The following is a 15,000-nucleotide window of genomic DNA, read 5'->3' as shown; positions in this document are numbered from 1 at the left end:
TTGGGGTCACCAATTTTCTCAAAGTTTAATAGAAAGTGGAAATTGCTATTGGAAAAGGACAGGAAGAATCTTCAGGTCCACTTCGTCCAAGGGGTGGATCCCATTTCACTGCTAGCAAGATAACTGTTTTGAATTAGAATTTTACGATTGGGGAAATATGTGGATTTGGATGAAGATCGAAAGTGAAAACATGTAATAAATTTTTCCTTCCAAAATTTACAGTGCTAAGTGAAACGGAATAATCTCCTGTCTAAACCGTGCAACCATCCTCGAATAGGCACTACAATGAAATGTATTCCTAACTTGTCAGATGGCTGAAAAATAATTATTTCGCTCAGTACAAGAGAGTGAAACTTGAAAATTAGGTTAAAGCGCCTAAGAACCGAGTCATGGAATGTCTCGAAAACCGTGTGATAAAATCTCTAACAACCAAGGTTTCGAATGTTTCGGTGAACCGAGATATCCAATTGTTTACAAACCAAGCTTTGAAACTAAGAAAAACCGAAAAAAAGAAAAAAACCCGAACTAAAAGAGATCATAAAAAAGCTGACCCGTGGCTCATAAAACCTTTTAGGAGAAACTTGGTTATGTTGTGTCTTGGAAACCAGTTAATCGCACTACCCTAAAAAAATCCTAGGTCACTGGATGCCTCATAACGCATAGCGGCACAGTTGTTAAACGTTCCAAAAAGTAATGAATTAAAATAAATATTGTTTTCTTTCTTCAACAGCTTCGCTGTCTTTACTGCTGAACAGAAAATCGAGGCCTATATGGAGATTGCTCCCTGGAGGATTCATCTCAAAGAGGGCGAACACTTTGTTGTTTCCTTGACTGGAGGAAAATCGGTGGAGGCCATCACCATAAAAATGGAAATAGTGAAGCCACATGTTGGTGATAGGCGTTAGCTAAGGCAGTTGTGGGAACCGGCATAAATTCTACTTTTTGCTGTTTGCTTTATTATAATTGTAAATAAAAAAAATAATAATGTTGCTGTTTAGTCACCGGGCCAAATCTTTTGTACAATTATGTTTTGTTCTCGTAAATTTTGATGAACATGTTACTTTTGCCTTTGAGTAATTAATCGGTTTGAGTTATTTTAGCCTGTTTCAGGCTCTAACTCACTGGGTGGGCGAGCGATGAATGACTGTTGCGGCTGTATGAACCCGCCATTTCGTTCTTTTGCTCATTTCCATTAACCGAGAGCCTAGCAGGGGTTAGAGTTATTTAGCTCCCTCTCGCTTTGACTAAAGAGCTTTTTGGGGTTTATCGCCACCCATGAACTGTTGCAATCTTAATTCCAACGAAAATCTTTCAGTTGTTCTGTTCCTGCAACTTACATCCAGAATCCTTTACATTCGGCATTTTAAGAGTAATTCAAACTCGTGCATCTGAAGGACTTTTTGTAGTCATGCATTAACCAGACGCTTCTCAAATCATGCATGTTACCAACAGTCTATGGTCGTGCACTTTAGAGCACTAAACTGTCACATTTTACGAACGCTTGATGGTCACATTTTTTAGAACACTTCATGGTCGCATTTTACAAAAACATAATGGGTGCACTTTTTTGGCAAATTTTAAGAAAACTTTACAATCACATTTTACGAATTCTAATCAATCGCATTTCACAAACACTTAACGGGCGCATTTTACGAACACTCAACTAGCAAATTTTACGAACACTTAATGGGCACATTTTACGAACACGTAATAGTCGCAAATTAACAACATTTAACAGTCGCATTTTACGAAATTTTAACGGGCGCTTTTTATGAACAATCAACAGTTGGATTTTAATCGCTTTTTACGAACATTTAAAAATCACTTTTTACGAACAGTCATTTAAAGATCGCTTTTTACGAAAATTTAACAGACGCAAGACCCAGTTAACAGTCACATTTTACGAACATTTCACAGCTGCATTTTATGAAGATTTAACGGTCGTTTTTTTACGAACATTTTAGTCGCATTTTACGAAAATTTAACGTATTTTTACGAACATTTAACTGTCGCATTTTACGAACATTTAACGTTCGCATTTTACAACCATTTAGTCTCATTTTACGAACTTTTAACCGTCGCATTTAACAAATAGGATCAATATCAGTATCTGGGCTGAGGGCGCTATGTAACAGGGCCATTTAAATTTAGGACAAAACGACTTATATAAAACAGTACCAGTAAATAACCCTTACGTAATTAAGGTCAAATGAATGGCCTTATGTAATAAATGTTTTTAAAACGTACGACCTTAAAGTTTGTAAAAAAGCGCCCGTTAAATGTTCGTAAAATGCGATTGTTAAATGTTCGTAAAATGCGGCTGTTAAATGTTCGTAGAATGCGACTGTTAAATGCTCGTAAAAATACGTTAAATGCTCGTAAAATGCGACTGTTAAATGTTCGTAAAATGCGACTGTTAAATGTTCGTAAAATGCGACTCTTAAATGTTCGTAAAAATACGCTAAATGTTCATAAAATGCGACTAAATGTTCGTAAAATGCGACTCTTAAATGTTCGTAAAATGCGACTCTTAAATGTTCGTAAAATGCGACTCTTAAATGTTTGTAAAATGCGACTCTTAAATGTTCCTAAAATGCGACTCTTAAAGGTTCGTAAAAATACGTTAAATGCTCGTAAAATGCGACTAAATGTTCGTAAAATGCGACCGTTAAATGTTCGTAAAATGCGACAGTTAAAAGATAGCGATCGCGACTTAAAGACCACACGAGTACTGACACCCAATGTGTGAAAGTCGGCCAAACCTTGGTGAATGTCCTCACAACATTTCGCTAGATCCGGACGCCTGTTGGCCTGTTTTTTCTCCCTATTATTGCTAACTGTGAGAATTTTGTTCAAGATCACGACAATTTCTTTTTCGTGATATTTCGTGATTACCTTTGCTTGTGCACGTTGAATTTAGGGTCACCACTTTTACTCACGCGCAACTTTGTCGAAGGGGAAGCCATAGGAAAGGAAGGGAATAATTTGCTTCAATATGGAGCAAAAATATAGATGTGAGAAACGATTGCTGACTTTTTTGTTTCAACATTTTAAGTGACAGATTTTATGTTCACATTTCATTCTTCTACAAGATCGCCACTGATCGCTCTCAGCTTATTGGCCCTACTTGCCGCCTGCAAATTCGTGAAGAAGGCGTTTCGCGCCTTTTTCTTTTGAACGCTGTGATTGGATGGTGATTTCAACCACGAGTGACATCGTTAGTCATGCCAATGATACACGGAAGAGAGATAGGGAAAGATCTAATACTTGCACTAGGTTACAATTATTTCTTCGTGTATCACAAAACAAACAAACAAACAAACAAAAACAAAAAAACGAAAGAGAAAAGAAAAATGCAGGCAGGACTTTAAAGTCCGTGTTGAGTTGTTGCGGTGCAGTGACCTCATAGGGAATGGCCACACTGGTCAGAGACTTGGCCATCGACCCAACGGACAAGTAATGTAAAATTAAATAATAGAATAGAAATGTAACATGAAAAAATTAAACACATACGTTAAGTTGATTTACGTTCAAGGAACCTCCTGAAACAACCATGTATGGGAAAGGTCGCGGTACCTGCCGAATTTCACGTAAAAATTCCTTTCAAATATCTCTGAGGTCGACTCAACGGAAATAACGTTGTTCAGGCGACGTGCTTGAGTATGCTGTTGTTGTTTCATTGCGAATGTAACTTTAAAATAACCTTTCTTTTAAAACGTTTCGCCTCTATACCCTAAGACAATAAGCTTTTCACGAAAGAGTTTATGAGTCTATAAAACTCGTCCACGTCAAAAGGAGCGCTCGCTTTGAGAGGCGTCCTATTAGAGGACTAGGAGCAAGCCGAGGGAGCATTTAAGGCAACAAAAGATTTGGCGAAATTGAATCTTCGGTCCTCAATTCGGTTTTTCAATATGAGTAACTCAAAATTGTTTCGCAATTTTCAAAAAAGTCACTTTTTGATGGAAGAGAGCCGTCGCACTTTCAAATATGTTTCCTTGAAATTAAAGTCCAAAAAGCTCGCATACTTCACAACAGGCTGTCATAATTTTTTTCTTTCCAAGCTTCTGAGAATTCTCCCTTTTGTTAAACCAAATGCAAGAAACTCAAAGCGACTTTGCTGACCCACACATTCTACTAGTCATTTGTACTTGGTCCGTCATGTAATGTTTTTTCTTCAAAATTTCAAGTAACATTACATTTTTGACATATAGAGATTCATTGCTGAAACTCGCTCTCTGAAACGTAGACAGATATGAGGTAATTGGTTGGTACAATAAATCGTCACACCCAAATTTGGAGAAGCGATTTGTAATTAATGATGTTAGAGAGGAAAATTATCGTCTCCGCAAGTTTACAAACTAATTTAGTATCTGACGGGTTACAAAATAGAACTTTGAAAGAGAAAAAGACAAGATTAGCGCAATGTTTACCATCACTAGTGCAAAGGCACGTTCTGTTACAGTGGATGATATTTAGCTATTAAAACTCTAAGACTGTGGAACACGTCTGCTCCTCCTCTCCAATCTCGCCACATCTGCTCATGGAGGAAAGCGGGGATGTCCTCTCTTCTAACTCCCTTTTCTCTCTTTATGTGGTATTTTAGCCATGCCCAAGCTGACTCTGCCTCCTAAGTGTGGACTCCAGTCAGGGGATCAACGAAGTTGTCGTGGTGGACCACGCTTCTATGCACCGTCGCGTTGGGAATGTGGCGATGCAAGTTTCTGTACGTGGCCCAATCGTCAGTGTGGACCTCAGAGCCAGGAAGGAGTACTCTCTGTAGGATTTGACACAGAGTTGCCTTATCTCTTTGTTGCACTACTTGAAAATATCCCCTGCAGGGTATGTGCTAGGTGGATATAACGCCAATTACCCAACAAGGTCCGTTACTTGCACGACGCCCTCTTTGATACTGGAAAAAGAGTCAGATACAAACATATGTATATTTACATATTTAGTGAATAAATCCCAGCAGGCCGCGGGTATGTGGACTGACAATGTCTTTGGCTGAAAGAGTGTTCGAAAAATGAAAAATTCGACCGAAAAGCGAAGCTTTGAGGGCGAATGTGACAATTTTGAGGACAATACCTCAGACAAGGACTTTATCAGGCGACATACCAGCAAGCCGGAAAGGGCTATATTTCTTTTATAAACTATCATACAAAAACCGTTGGTAAAACTTTCTGGAACAGCATTTGTTTCCAGCTCTAAAACACTATCACTAGACTCCACAAAACCAGGCTTTTTTTTTTTCATGTCAAATGATTAAGATGAAAAGGTAAAACTTTCGAGCTGTCTTTTTTCCGCCGTTGCTTTTCTCCTTCTCAAAGATCATTTTGCGAAAGGTAAAATATGTAGAATGTGAAGAATCTTTTCATTCATTTCTTTCTAATTCAACAACACAGCGTTGGAATTTTGAACAGTTATTCTATACCAGCATACGGACCATTATTTTCTGAAGGGCAGGTATGATCATGAGAAATGTTAAAAAAAAAATTGTTTTCAGGTTCTGAAAAGAGAAAATAAGAGTCTAGATAGTTTTTAAACACCATTTTTGCTTGCTTCATAAATTTTGTCTATTAATAATTTTTATCTTTCTATAATGACGATGAAGAATTATTTTAATTTTGATTTTGTGTTTTATAGAGGGCCACAAGTTTATCTGTTTTATTATACCTGTCACGTGTTTACCCTTTTCAGATAAAGGCCTTACCTTACCTTACCCCACCTTTAAGCTACTTAATTTGTTATAGGTATAGTTTGTTTGTAAATGTGATAGGGTTAAAAAAAAATGTTTGGAGAGAAGTCAGGTAAGATATTAAAAAATGTTTCTACTAAAACTGAAATGAAAAACAAAGTAACAAATTGAGGCATTAGTATAAAAATTAACACACTTTGGGCACTAAAAAGTGGTCACTCTGTTTTAAGCAAATAATTATTAAATCTGAAAATAGCTAAATATTTCTTGAAGAAATGAGATTCTACTGTGGCAGTTAAAAAATGGAAAAAATTGTTTGCACGAAGATGATGTTGGAAAAAAATGTTTGCGGAGCGGAGACGTATCTGTTTAAAAAAATATTTGCAGAGACGTATATGTTTAAAAAATATGTTTGCAGAGACGTATATGTTTAAAAAAAAGTGTTTGCGGAAGAACATTTCTCATACACCCCCTCCAGAAAAATAATGGTCCGTCCCTTATAATTACTCATACTTATTAACTGGATTCTATTTTGTATCGAGGCACGTATAACTTGTTATTTTTTCAAAATAACTTGTTTTAGATACTTAATAGATTTTGAATAGTTAAGATTTCTAATCGGCTAAATAAGAGTCTAGATAGTTTTTAAACACCATTTTTGCTTGCTTCATAAATTTTGTCTATTAATAATTTTTATCTTTCTATAATGACGATGAAGAATTATTTTAATTTTGATTTTGTGTTTTATAGAGGGCCACAAGTTTATCTGTTTTATTATACCTGTCACGTGTTTACCCTTTTCAGATAAAGGCCTTACCTTACCTTACCCCACCTTTAAGCTACTTAATTTGTTATAGGTATAGTTTCCTGGACAACCTAGCCCCTAACAAGGTTATCGGGCTTCATTAACATTGTTTAAAGTTTGTACTGGGGATGTATTTCTGTATTCATCGAAAACAAAACAAGCACCTTGGACTTGTGTCTGAACTTGCTTTCGTCGCTCTTAACAACGAAAACGCGTCCGCCAAATGGAGTAACTGGTTCATCTTCGAGGTCTCTGCCGCAATAATGCCGTAGAGTGCAGTTCAAGATGGCTAAAGGTACATAAGGACGACAAGTTTTCCAAGAGGAATTCTGGGAAACTCTCTAAAAAAGCTTCCAGTGCATAGAAATCTTTTCCGTCGACAAGTTGCACAATGCCTAAAGAAAGGAATAGAAGCAAGAAAGGCATGTAAGCACGAGAGAGTGTTGTCACAACTACTTAAGCCGTTAATTCTGACGAATGCAACAATCTGCTGTTTCTCATAGTAACGACCTGGAATTTTTCATTGTACACTTGCTTTATGACTTCATATTTCTCCATTTTACGATGCCTCAGAAGTAGAGATAGGCGGACTCAACGCTACTGTGTGGGTAGAACCTAATGGTCTTTAGCGTTAATTGTGTAGACTGGTCCAGTTCACAAGTTAAAACAAACACAAAAGAGGTGCGTACCAAATGTAGCCATCAACATGGTCGTAATTGTGTTCATTCAGTTCCATGGGCTGGTTGCACGGTAAGCATCTCAGCGGGTTTGCGATGAGATATTCAAGTTGTAGCCACTGAATCAGTTCGATAGTCGGACCGTTGGCAAGATTACTAACTTGAAGGAGATCCATGTCTTGTTGTTAAATTTTTTTTTTCCAGTAACTTGAAATTTGGCTCTTAATAAAATGATTTGGGATTTTTTTCCTCCACCGCAAAAGGAATTACACATACAAGTGAAGCTCTCATCTAGAGTTCACCCATGGGATTACAGCTTTTTGTTGGTGTGGTGGACAATTACGAACATGTTTTCGTTGATACGTATTCCCTCAGTTTTTTTTGCAAACTTTTGAACTTTCGTAAGGCACAGAAAGCTTTAATAAGAAGAAGAAGGGAAAAAAGTAAGAGCAAAAATAACAGTGCTATGTAACTGTAAAAGGCAGCATCAACTCTACAGTGTGCGGCACTTATTACAGTTACAAGAAGTGAGATTTTTTTTCTTTTTCAGTTTATTGTTTCCGTCATAAACATTCTTTGCATCGTTTTGCATTAATTTTGACCACAATTCCCTCGCGTCAAAGCCAAAGCGAATGATCCTCGTAAAAGTTTGAAAGGATCTATCTTAATCGAACAATTGTTACATCAAGGTAGGTGAGGTATAGCAATGAAAAACTGCAAAAATAGCAGAGAAGAATAGATGTATGATTAAAATTTTTTATAACGAGTAAATCTGTGACAGGTTCAATTTTGATTTCCTTGTATAGATCGACAAGACCAAGTTAATCAAAATTCAGCAGACGCAAGGCATGATGACAGAACAGATGACCAGGCTGAAGAGCAAGGTAATTACGTATTCTAGACTAAAATGTGTGAAAGAGTGGGACTCCTACTTTGTTTCGATATGATATTTCAATACCAAAAGGTCAAAAACTTGTTTGCTTTAGAATTTAGAGAAGCCCAATGTGGCCATATTAGAATCATAGACACTCCTGTGAGGTATGGCAATGAAGAGCTGAACAAACACGCCACGAAGATAATGTGGTTTAATAGGAGTTTTAAAACAAAAAACTCTCTTTTTCTGTATCATTGAGACATATAATTCTTGATGACAATTTGAAACGGTGTATGTCATAACCTGATTTCTTTTATCTAGTTGAAAAGAAGTAAATATACCAGATAGGCTTTTTGGAATACCCGAGTCGACTGTTACATGTCGAGAATGGATATTTTAAAGTGAAAAAGACTGGTGGCGAACTCGTACATTAGTTTTCAAGGGGCCACGATCATGGCTTGCATCTCTCGACTTGTGCTTCATATGTATTTGATGTGACATTGGCCTATCCACATTTCCTGTGGAGTTGTCTTGACTTTTCCAACCCGGGAATGGTGTTCTTTTTGCTCATTCTACATTACTTCAAAGATGATAACAAATTACTTCGCCTTTTGTAATATCTTTACAGCTATAGATCCAATCGATACATTTAAGTAGTAGCTTTAATTTTGTTTACATTCAAAACAGATCCAGCGAATGAAGTTGAAGGAGAGATAATAGTTGAAGAGGAATTCGAAGACACGATCTCCCAACTTGGTACGCTTTTACTAATTACGACTCTGCTCAACTAGGTAGCGTCGGGGTGAGATTTAAGACCAAGGAAGCCAGACTCTTTTAAGAATAGTCAGCGAAATGATTATCAAATCTAAGATGGACTTCATAAGTGAAATTCTCTCAGTTACTCTGGGTATCTCGTAGAATTACATGCTGATGTTCTCTCGGTGACAAATTAAATTCATGCATGGATTGAATTTCGCTACAAAGAATATCTGAAAACTTGCACGGATCTATTGTAAATATGACGTATCCTTTGCTAAATCCCATGTTGTAAACCACTAAAATTGTGTGTATAGTAAGGATTTAGCTTTTTCATTCCAAACTTGTTGATGGGTATGATGAAAGCCTAGTTATATGCCTTATTTCCAAAGTGGGTGGATACTCTACCACAAATTGAAAAATGATTTGATTACCACAAATTGAAAAATTGATTTTGTTATTTTCTCACAGACACTCCCAATCGAACGCCACCTCCTCAGCGTGTAAACAACGATGGTCCAGGTAATGAGAACATTCCATCACATGTTAAGGGTGTTTTTTTCAGGCACATTAAGTGTGGGATTTGCATAATTATCTGACATTAAAATAGTGTTTGTAGAAAATTTGGTTTAAGTTATGGGTAAGGCTTCATGAGAGACAGGAAAAAATTAGTTGAAAACATATTTTCTCATCTTTGAGCATTTCCAAATAGCAGAAGTAGAACATGAACTCAGACACAAGTAAACCATGAAATTATGTCAAAGGGAGCACTTTTTGCACTAATGAACAGGGGGCTGAATTAGTAAGGGGGGAATTGCGGACACTTTTTTCCTTACTTCATTTTTCATTGTGGCTGGGAAGTAAAGGAGAAATACATGCATGTGAACAATATGTGAAACTTATTGTTAATTCTCTGGTGAGTCCAGTTCTTTGGAAAACCCTATATACAGCTTCTAATAAGCCCCTCAATCTGATCAATCTGAATGGTAAGGACTGTGAATTTGGGGCAGTAAGATTTCATCAATGTTGGTCTTATTTGAATAATAACTGCTTGCTTATTGATCTGCCTTTTCTTTTAGAACTTATTCACTTTCTTAATTTTGATTTCCTAGTGTATCTTAGCAGTGATGATGAAATGATGGAACTTCAATCCTCATCAACACCTAGAAATGCCATATCCACTGGTATGAATTGCAATGAATGTAACTCATTATCAGAAAGTTTTCAAGTGTTGAAATGGCTCCATAACATCTTTTCTTTATCATTATAGATCCTCACAATACTGTGGAACATTTTACAAGACAATTTATGGCAAGTAGTGAATGGCATACACATTACTGTGTTGATTTGAAAAACAAGACAAAACACGAGACCTGATAATGAAAGCAATTAAATGTTTCAGTCTTTTGTTTTGTTCACAAAGATCCTCTTCTTAGCACAAAATTTTCTCTTAAAGTTTAACACAAATAACCAGTGGGAGTTTGTGCTTGATAGCCCTGCGTTGGAACATTAAAAAGTGGAAGAAAATGACTTTTATTATTTTCTTTGGAAGGTCTAGATTTTGTACATGATGAAAATTTAATCTCATCATTAATCTAATGAAAAACATTCTGTTTCTTATAAAAAATGCATACTTTAATTTTTTTTCAGATAAAGTGGAGAAGGTTTCAATGGGTGTGGTAGAATGTGTGCATTTTGGAGGGCCATCTACTGCTCATGTATTAGAAGGTGAGCCATTCATAATTAATAATATCCTGAGATGAGTAAGTTAAGGGGGAAGTTGCATGTTATTTTTAGTGTTAATTAGCACTTTTTTTTTTACTCCAAATGTGGGTGGGATTTCAGATTTCACCTTTTAAATAGAATCTGAGTTAGTAAGCTTTCAGGAACCTTTTTTTCATTTGGTTCTACACTAAAAAGTCACAAGAAAAAAAATTGGAAAGAACAAACTGATGGCATCTAGCATAAGCTCATGAAATGGATTTAACTCTCCAATTAGCAAATGTTCTTTAAAAGCCATGTATATGTATGTTGTGTCATGTACACAAGCCTGGGTGGGTTATGTCCTCACCCTTGAACTGCATCAGCTCATTAATCAGGTTTTGCATATTTTTACATTTGAATACTGTAATCCCAACTTTTGTTTTGTTTGTGAAGCTGGTGAAGTAGAAGAGATGGAGGACACCACAGTACTAGCAGAACTTGGTTAGTACATAAGTTCTTTAGAGAGACCAAATGTTTATTATGAATAACAATGAATGTAGACTGTACCATGTATTTTCCATGTGTGTTGCTGATGTTTTATTATGCTATTGTCGGTTAAAAGTATACAGATCCTGCTAGGGGACCAGCCTATGATGTCGCACTTTTCCGCAAGTTTTTGAAGGCACATAAAATCCCTCCAAGACTTCCCATCATCTGCTTGTCTGCTTTGCAGGTATACTGTGTTCAGTGAAGTCCACATTTAGGGGGTTTCACCATTAATGCTCAGCAAACTGGGCTTGAATAACTGATTTCAAGTTTGAGCCATTCTGACATAGTATATTTGCATATCTTAACATAAATTTGTATACATCTCCTCACATTTACTTTAGTTTGACTTAAAATTTACTTCAAGGAAATAAGCTTACTAAAGATGAACTCTGTAGTGCTGCAGCATGAATGACTGTCAAAACTATGCTCAGTAGTTCCAAGACTTTAGGCTAGGGGAATAAGTCCATTACTCATTACTTCAATCAAAGAAAGTAATAATCATTAAATATAACCTTTTTCCTCATTAAACACCACTTTTGATTGGAAACAAGGCTTTACAGAAAGCTAGCAGATCATCGCTTTCTACCAAAAACCTCCTATCAACATGTTAGATCACATTTTTGAGATTGCACTCTTATTTTTCTGTTTTAATCCTATATTGTTAAGTTCCAATTCTCATCAGTTCAACTTCTTGATGATAACCCAATTCAGTAATATTGACTTGATTCTAAATGTTTTGCACACAGATGCAGCTGCAGGCTCATTTTGATGGGAAGCCGGTGTGCCTGATACGTTTTAAACTAACAGATAAGGCAGCAGGTATGCTTAGGTGAGTATGTTCCTGACCATACTTTGGGTCATGTAGAAGGAAGAAGGGAGGAAAAAAACATTGATTGATTTCATAACTTGATTTAAATTAACACATAGAACATGGCCTAACATACAGAATACAGTTATACAATTATTAATCTAAATACATGTACATTATGTTTCTATTTGTTATAAGGACTAATAAGCTTAAATCTTCTTGTAGGCAACTCATGGATAGTACTGAGACCATCAAAAAGTGTTATGTCCTGGTCTCCTATGTAGGATCTCAGTTTGATGTGGAAGGTAGCTAATTTTAAACTTCTTCTTCTAGGTTATATTTGTCGAGCTAAAGTGAAAGTACCAGTCAGTGGGTAGATTTTGGGAGGCAAATTAAGAGGCTGAATTTGTAATTGAATATGATTTTCTTTCTTGTGGATACAAGAGGCTGAAATTGATTGCATGGATAATGAAGATGCATTGAGTAACAGAATGATTATTAGCCTTTGATGAGAACTATCGGTCTAATGGCAAGTGGCATTACTTCTTGCTAATGAAGCCGTGTTGGTTGAGGCCATTTCTATTCTAATCTTACTCTAGTTTGTGGGAGGTCTGATCACACGAAAGATATGGAGTTGGAGTGTCGCATTTTTCAGCCCACAATGTCTCCTGTGAGACTAATTACAGGAGACATCATTACAGGCAAGTGAATTAGTTACCTTGTAGAAAAGAAATGTTATGGCCTGCCAAATTAAATTGCTATTCCCCTTTTGATGGATAGGTAATATCAGTAATGTTCATTCACCCTATGCAGAACGAAAAGAGACTGGGAGCGATCAACTTGAAAACGAGGCTAGTTGGGCCTGGTAAATAAAAATGGCCGCCTGATGTGAAGGGCGCCAGTTTTTGAAAATGCCGCAAAATTGTTGTGTTCCAAACTGTGCCAAAAAGAATTACAGAACCGAAAATGGGGAGAAAATTTCTTACTTGAAGTTTCCTGACGACGTTATCGTCAAAAAACGTTGGCTCCATGCCATTCGTCGAGACGAAGGAAAAGCGTTTAGAGTCAACCAAAACACGAAGATCTGTTCTCGTCATTTTAAGCCCGAGGACTTGGTTAAAGCTATTGGAGGTCAGCGTATTTATGTAAAGGCAGGGGTAATTCCATCTCGATTTTCGTGGTCCAAAGGTTCTCCGAAAAAGCGAGCACCTCCTAAATGTCGCAATCTTTCGTCTACAACAGAGTGTTCAAACAAGGAGTTGCAATCGTCTCAAAGTCAAACAACTGCAGATGCAGCTGAAGCAACTTCTGAAACCTGTACTTCATCAGCAGCTTTTAGTTATCATGATGTGAAAAACAGCTTAAGTTCGTGTGAAGATCAAACAGAAGAAGTTAAAAAACTTGAAGGAATTCGAGGTTTTGAACTTGAAAATGCGAAGTTAAAGGCTGAAATAGAGGTATTAAAACGCCAGAGGAGCCTTAAAGATTCCCGCCTTTTTCAGATACGCAATTTTACTACCGACGAGGACATTGCCTTTTATACGGGATTTCCTAATTTAGCAACATTTAATGTTGTGTTTGAATTTTTAAATACTGGATCGAAAGGGGAAAACATTAGGTACTGTTCATCAAAAGAAAGAACTGTCCAAAAGGAGTTTTACGATAGTGGAAACGAGGAACCAGAGGGATGTACTAGCATAGGTAGACGAAGAAGCTTAGAACCCAGAGAGGAGTTCTTCCTTGTTCTTTGCAGACTGCGAAGGGGATTTGCAGAAAAACATCTAGCTCACTTGTTTGGTATTTCGCAGTCGACAGTAAGCAGAACATTCCCTTCTTGGATAAATTACATGTATTTAAAATTTGGTCAAGTATCTATATGGCCTAATAGGGAGGTTATAAGAGCTACAATGCCTGACAGCTTTAAAGAGAAATACTCTTGCACCCGTGTAATAATCGATTTTACAGAAATTAGATGCCCAATGCCTTCCAGCCTTCTGTTGAATTCCAAATTGTTCAGCTCCTATAAGAACCATGTAACTCTAAAAGGCTTAGTTGGAATTATTCCCAGTGGAGCTATAACTTTTATCAGTCAGCTATATAGTGGAAGCATTTCTGATCGCGAAATTGTTGAATGAAGTGGTTTCCTGAAGTTAGAATTTGACAATGGTGACACAGTGATGGCCGATAAAGGTTTTACAATTGAAGACCTACTCCCACGAGGTGTAACCCTAAACATTCCCCCCTTTTTAGGGTCTAATAGCCAAATGACAGCAGAAGATGTTATCAAGACTCAAGAAATTGCTTCTTAAAAGATGTCAGCTTTTACATGTAGTTCTAAAGATCTTAAAATCAAAGAATAAAGAAAGCTATCTCATTATACAGACCATGTTGGTTGATACTCTGTTTTAAACATATCAAGTTAGGTATGAGACACAAAATTTCTCAGTACTCGTTCCAAGATTAGATTATGGTAGTTAACCCTTCTAATGGTTACTGAACTCCACAGAAGCTGGTGCTGTGAAATGTTCAAAATAGCTCTTCTTAAGGCCTTCATTCAATACGTCCCAGACTTGAGGATCAGATGTGATCCTCTCTATACTCATGCCTTTGTTAGTATAGATAACAAAGTCACACCAATTTGCTCCTGTAATACCTAGTTGACCCTGTATCTGAAAGTAGTACTGGTGCCCCCTTTTTAGCCTCGGCTTTCTATTTACATTTTCTGCATAAAAAGTTTCATCGGCACATGCTTCTAAAGGACTCACATGAAATTTAGAGTAGGGACATTTAACCTCTACCAGCCCAAAAGGCTTGCTACAGCCTCGGTCAATGACCTTGCCATCTGGTGATGCTGCTAAAAAGGGAGAGGCCATACTGACAACAAGGCCACTTTTGAACACTGAAACTGGGTTCCTTGTTGAAAACATATATTTTTCATATTCTCTTAAGGCTACAGGCTCATAGGTTTTCCCATGTGCAGTTTGTTTGGCAGTGAATGGTTTGGGATGAAGCAGATTATTTACTAGAGTATTATGATTCCTTTGCCTTTTTACAATTGTGTGGAAATTAGATGCTGTATACCAAAATTTCCTTTCAGCCTGCCATTCCTGTGAGGCTGCTTGTTCAATTGTT

General features: G+C 36.9%; 1 protein-coding gene, 1 long non-coding RNA gene and 1 pseudogene across 2 annotated transcripts; 2 read left to right on the top strand and 1 right to left on the bottom strand.

Annotated features, from left to right (window-relative positions):
* Positions 1 to 4,456: 4,456 nt before the first annotated feature.
* On the bottom strand, positions 4,457 to 7,353 carry LOC136278287 (uncharacterized; annotated as a pseudogene).
* Positions 7,354 to 8,601: 1,248 nt separating this feature from the next.
* On the top strand, positions 8,602 to 9,984 carry LOC136277958 (uncharacterized). Its single transcript, XR_010716118.1, has 3 exons — positions 8,602 to 8,807; positions 9,279 to 9,329; positions 9,920 to 9,984. It is a non-coding gene; the product is annotated as an uncharacterized lncRNA (long non-coding RNA).
* A 2,795-nt stretch (positions 9,985 to 12,779) lies between these two features.
* LOC136278286 (uncharacterized) lies at positions 12,780 to 14,003 on the top strand. Its single transcript, XM_066161802.1, has one exon. It carries the CDS (start codon positions 12,780 to 12,782, stop codon positions 14,001 to 14,003), a length of 1,224 nt encoding a protein of 407 aa, XP_066017899.1.
* Positions 14,004 to 15,000: the final 997 nt, after the last annotated feature.

The sequence above is a fragment of the Pocillopora verrucosa genome, chromosome 14 (genome assembly GCF_036669915.1).
Source record: "Pocillopora verrucosa isolate sample1 chromosome 14, ASM3666991v2, whole genome shotgun sequence".
Classification (NCBI taxonomy): Eukaryota; Metazoa; Cnidaria; class Anthozoa; order Scleractinia; family Pocilloporidae; genus Pocillopora; species Pocillopora verrucosa.
Note: the sequence above shows the minus strand (reverse complement) of the source record. Positions and strands in the feature narration are given on the sequence as shown.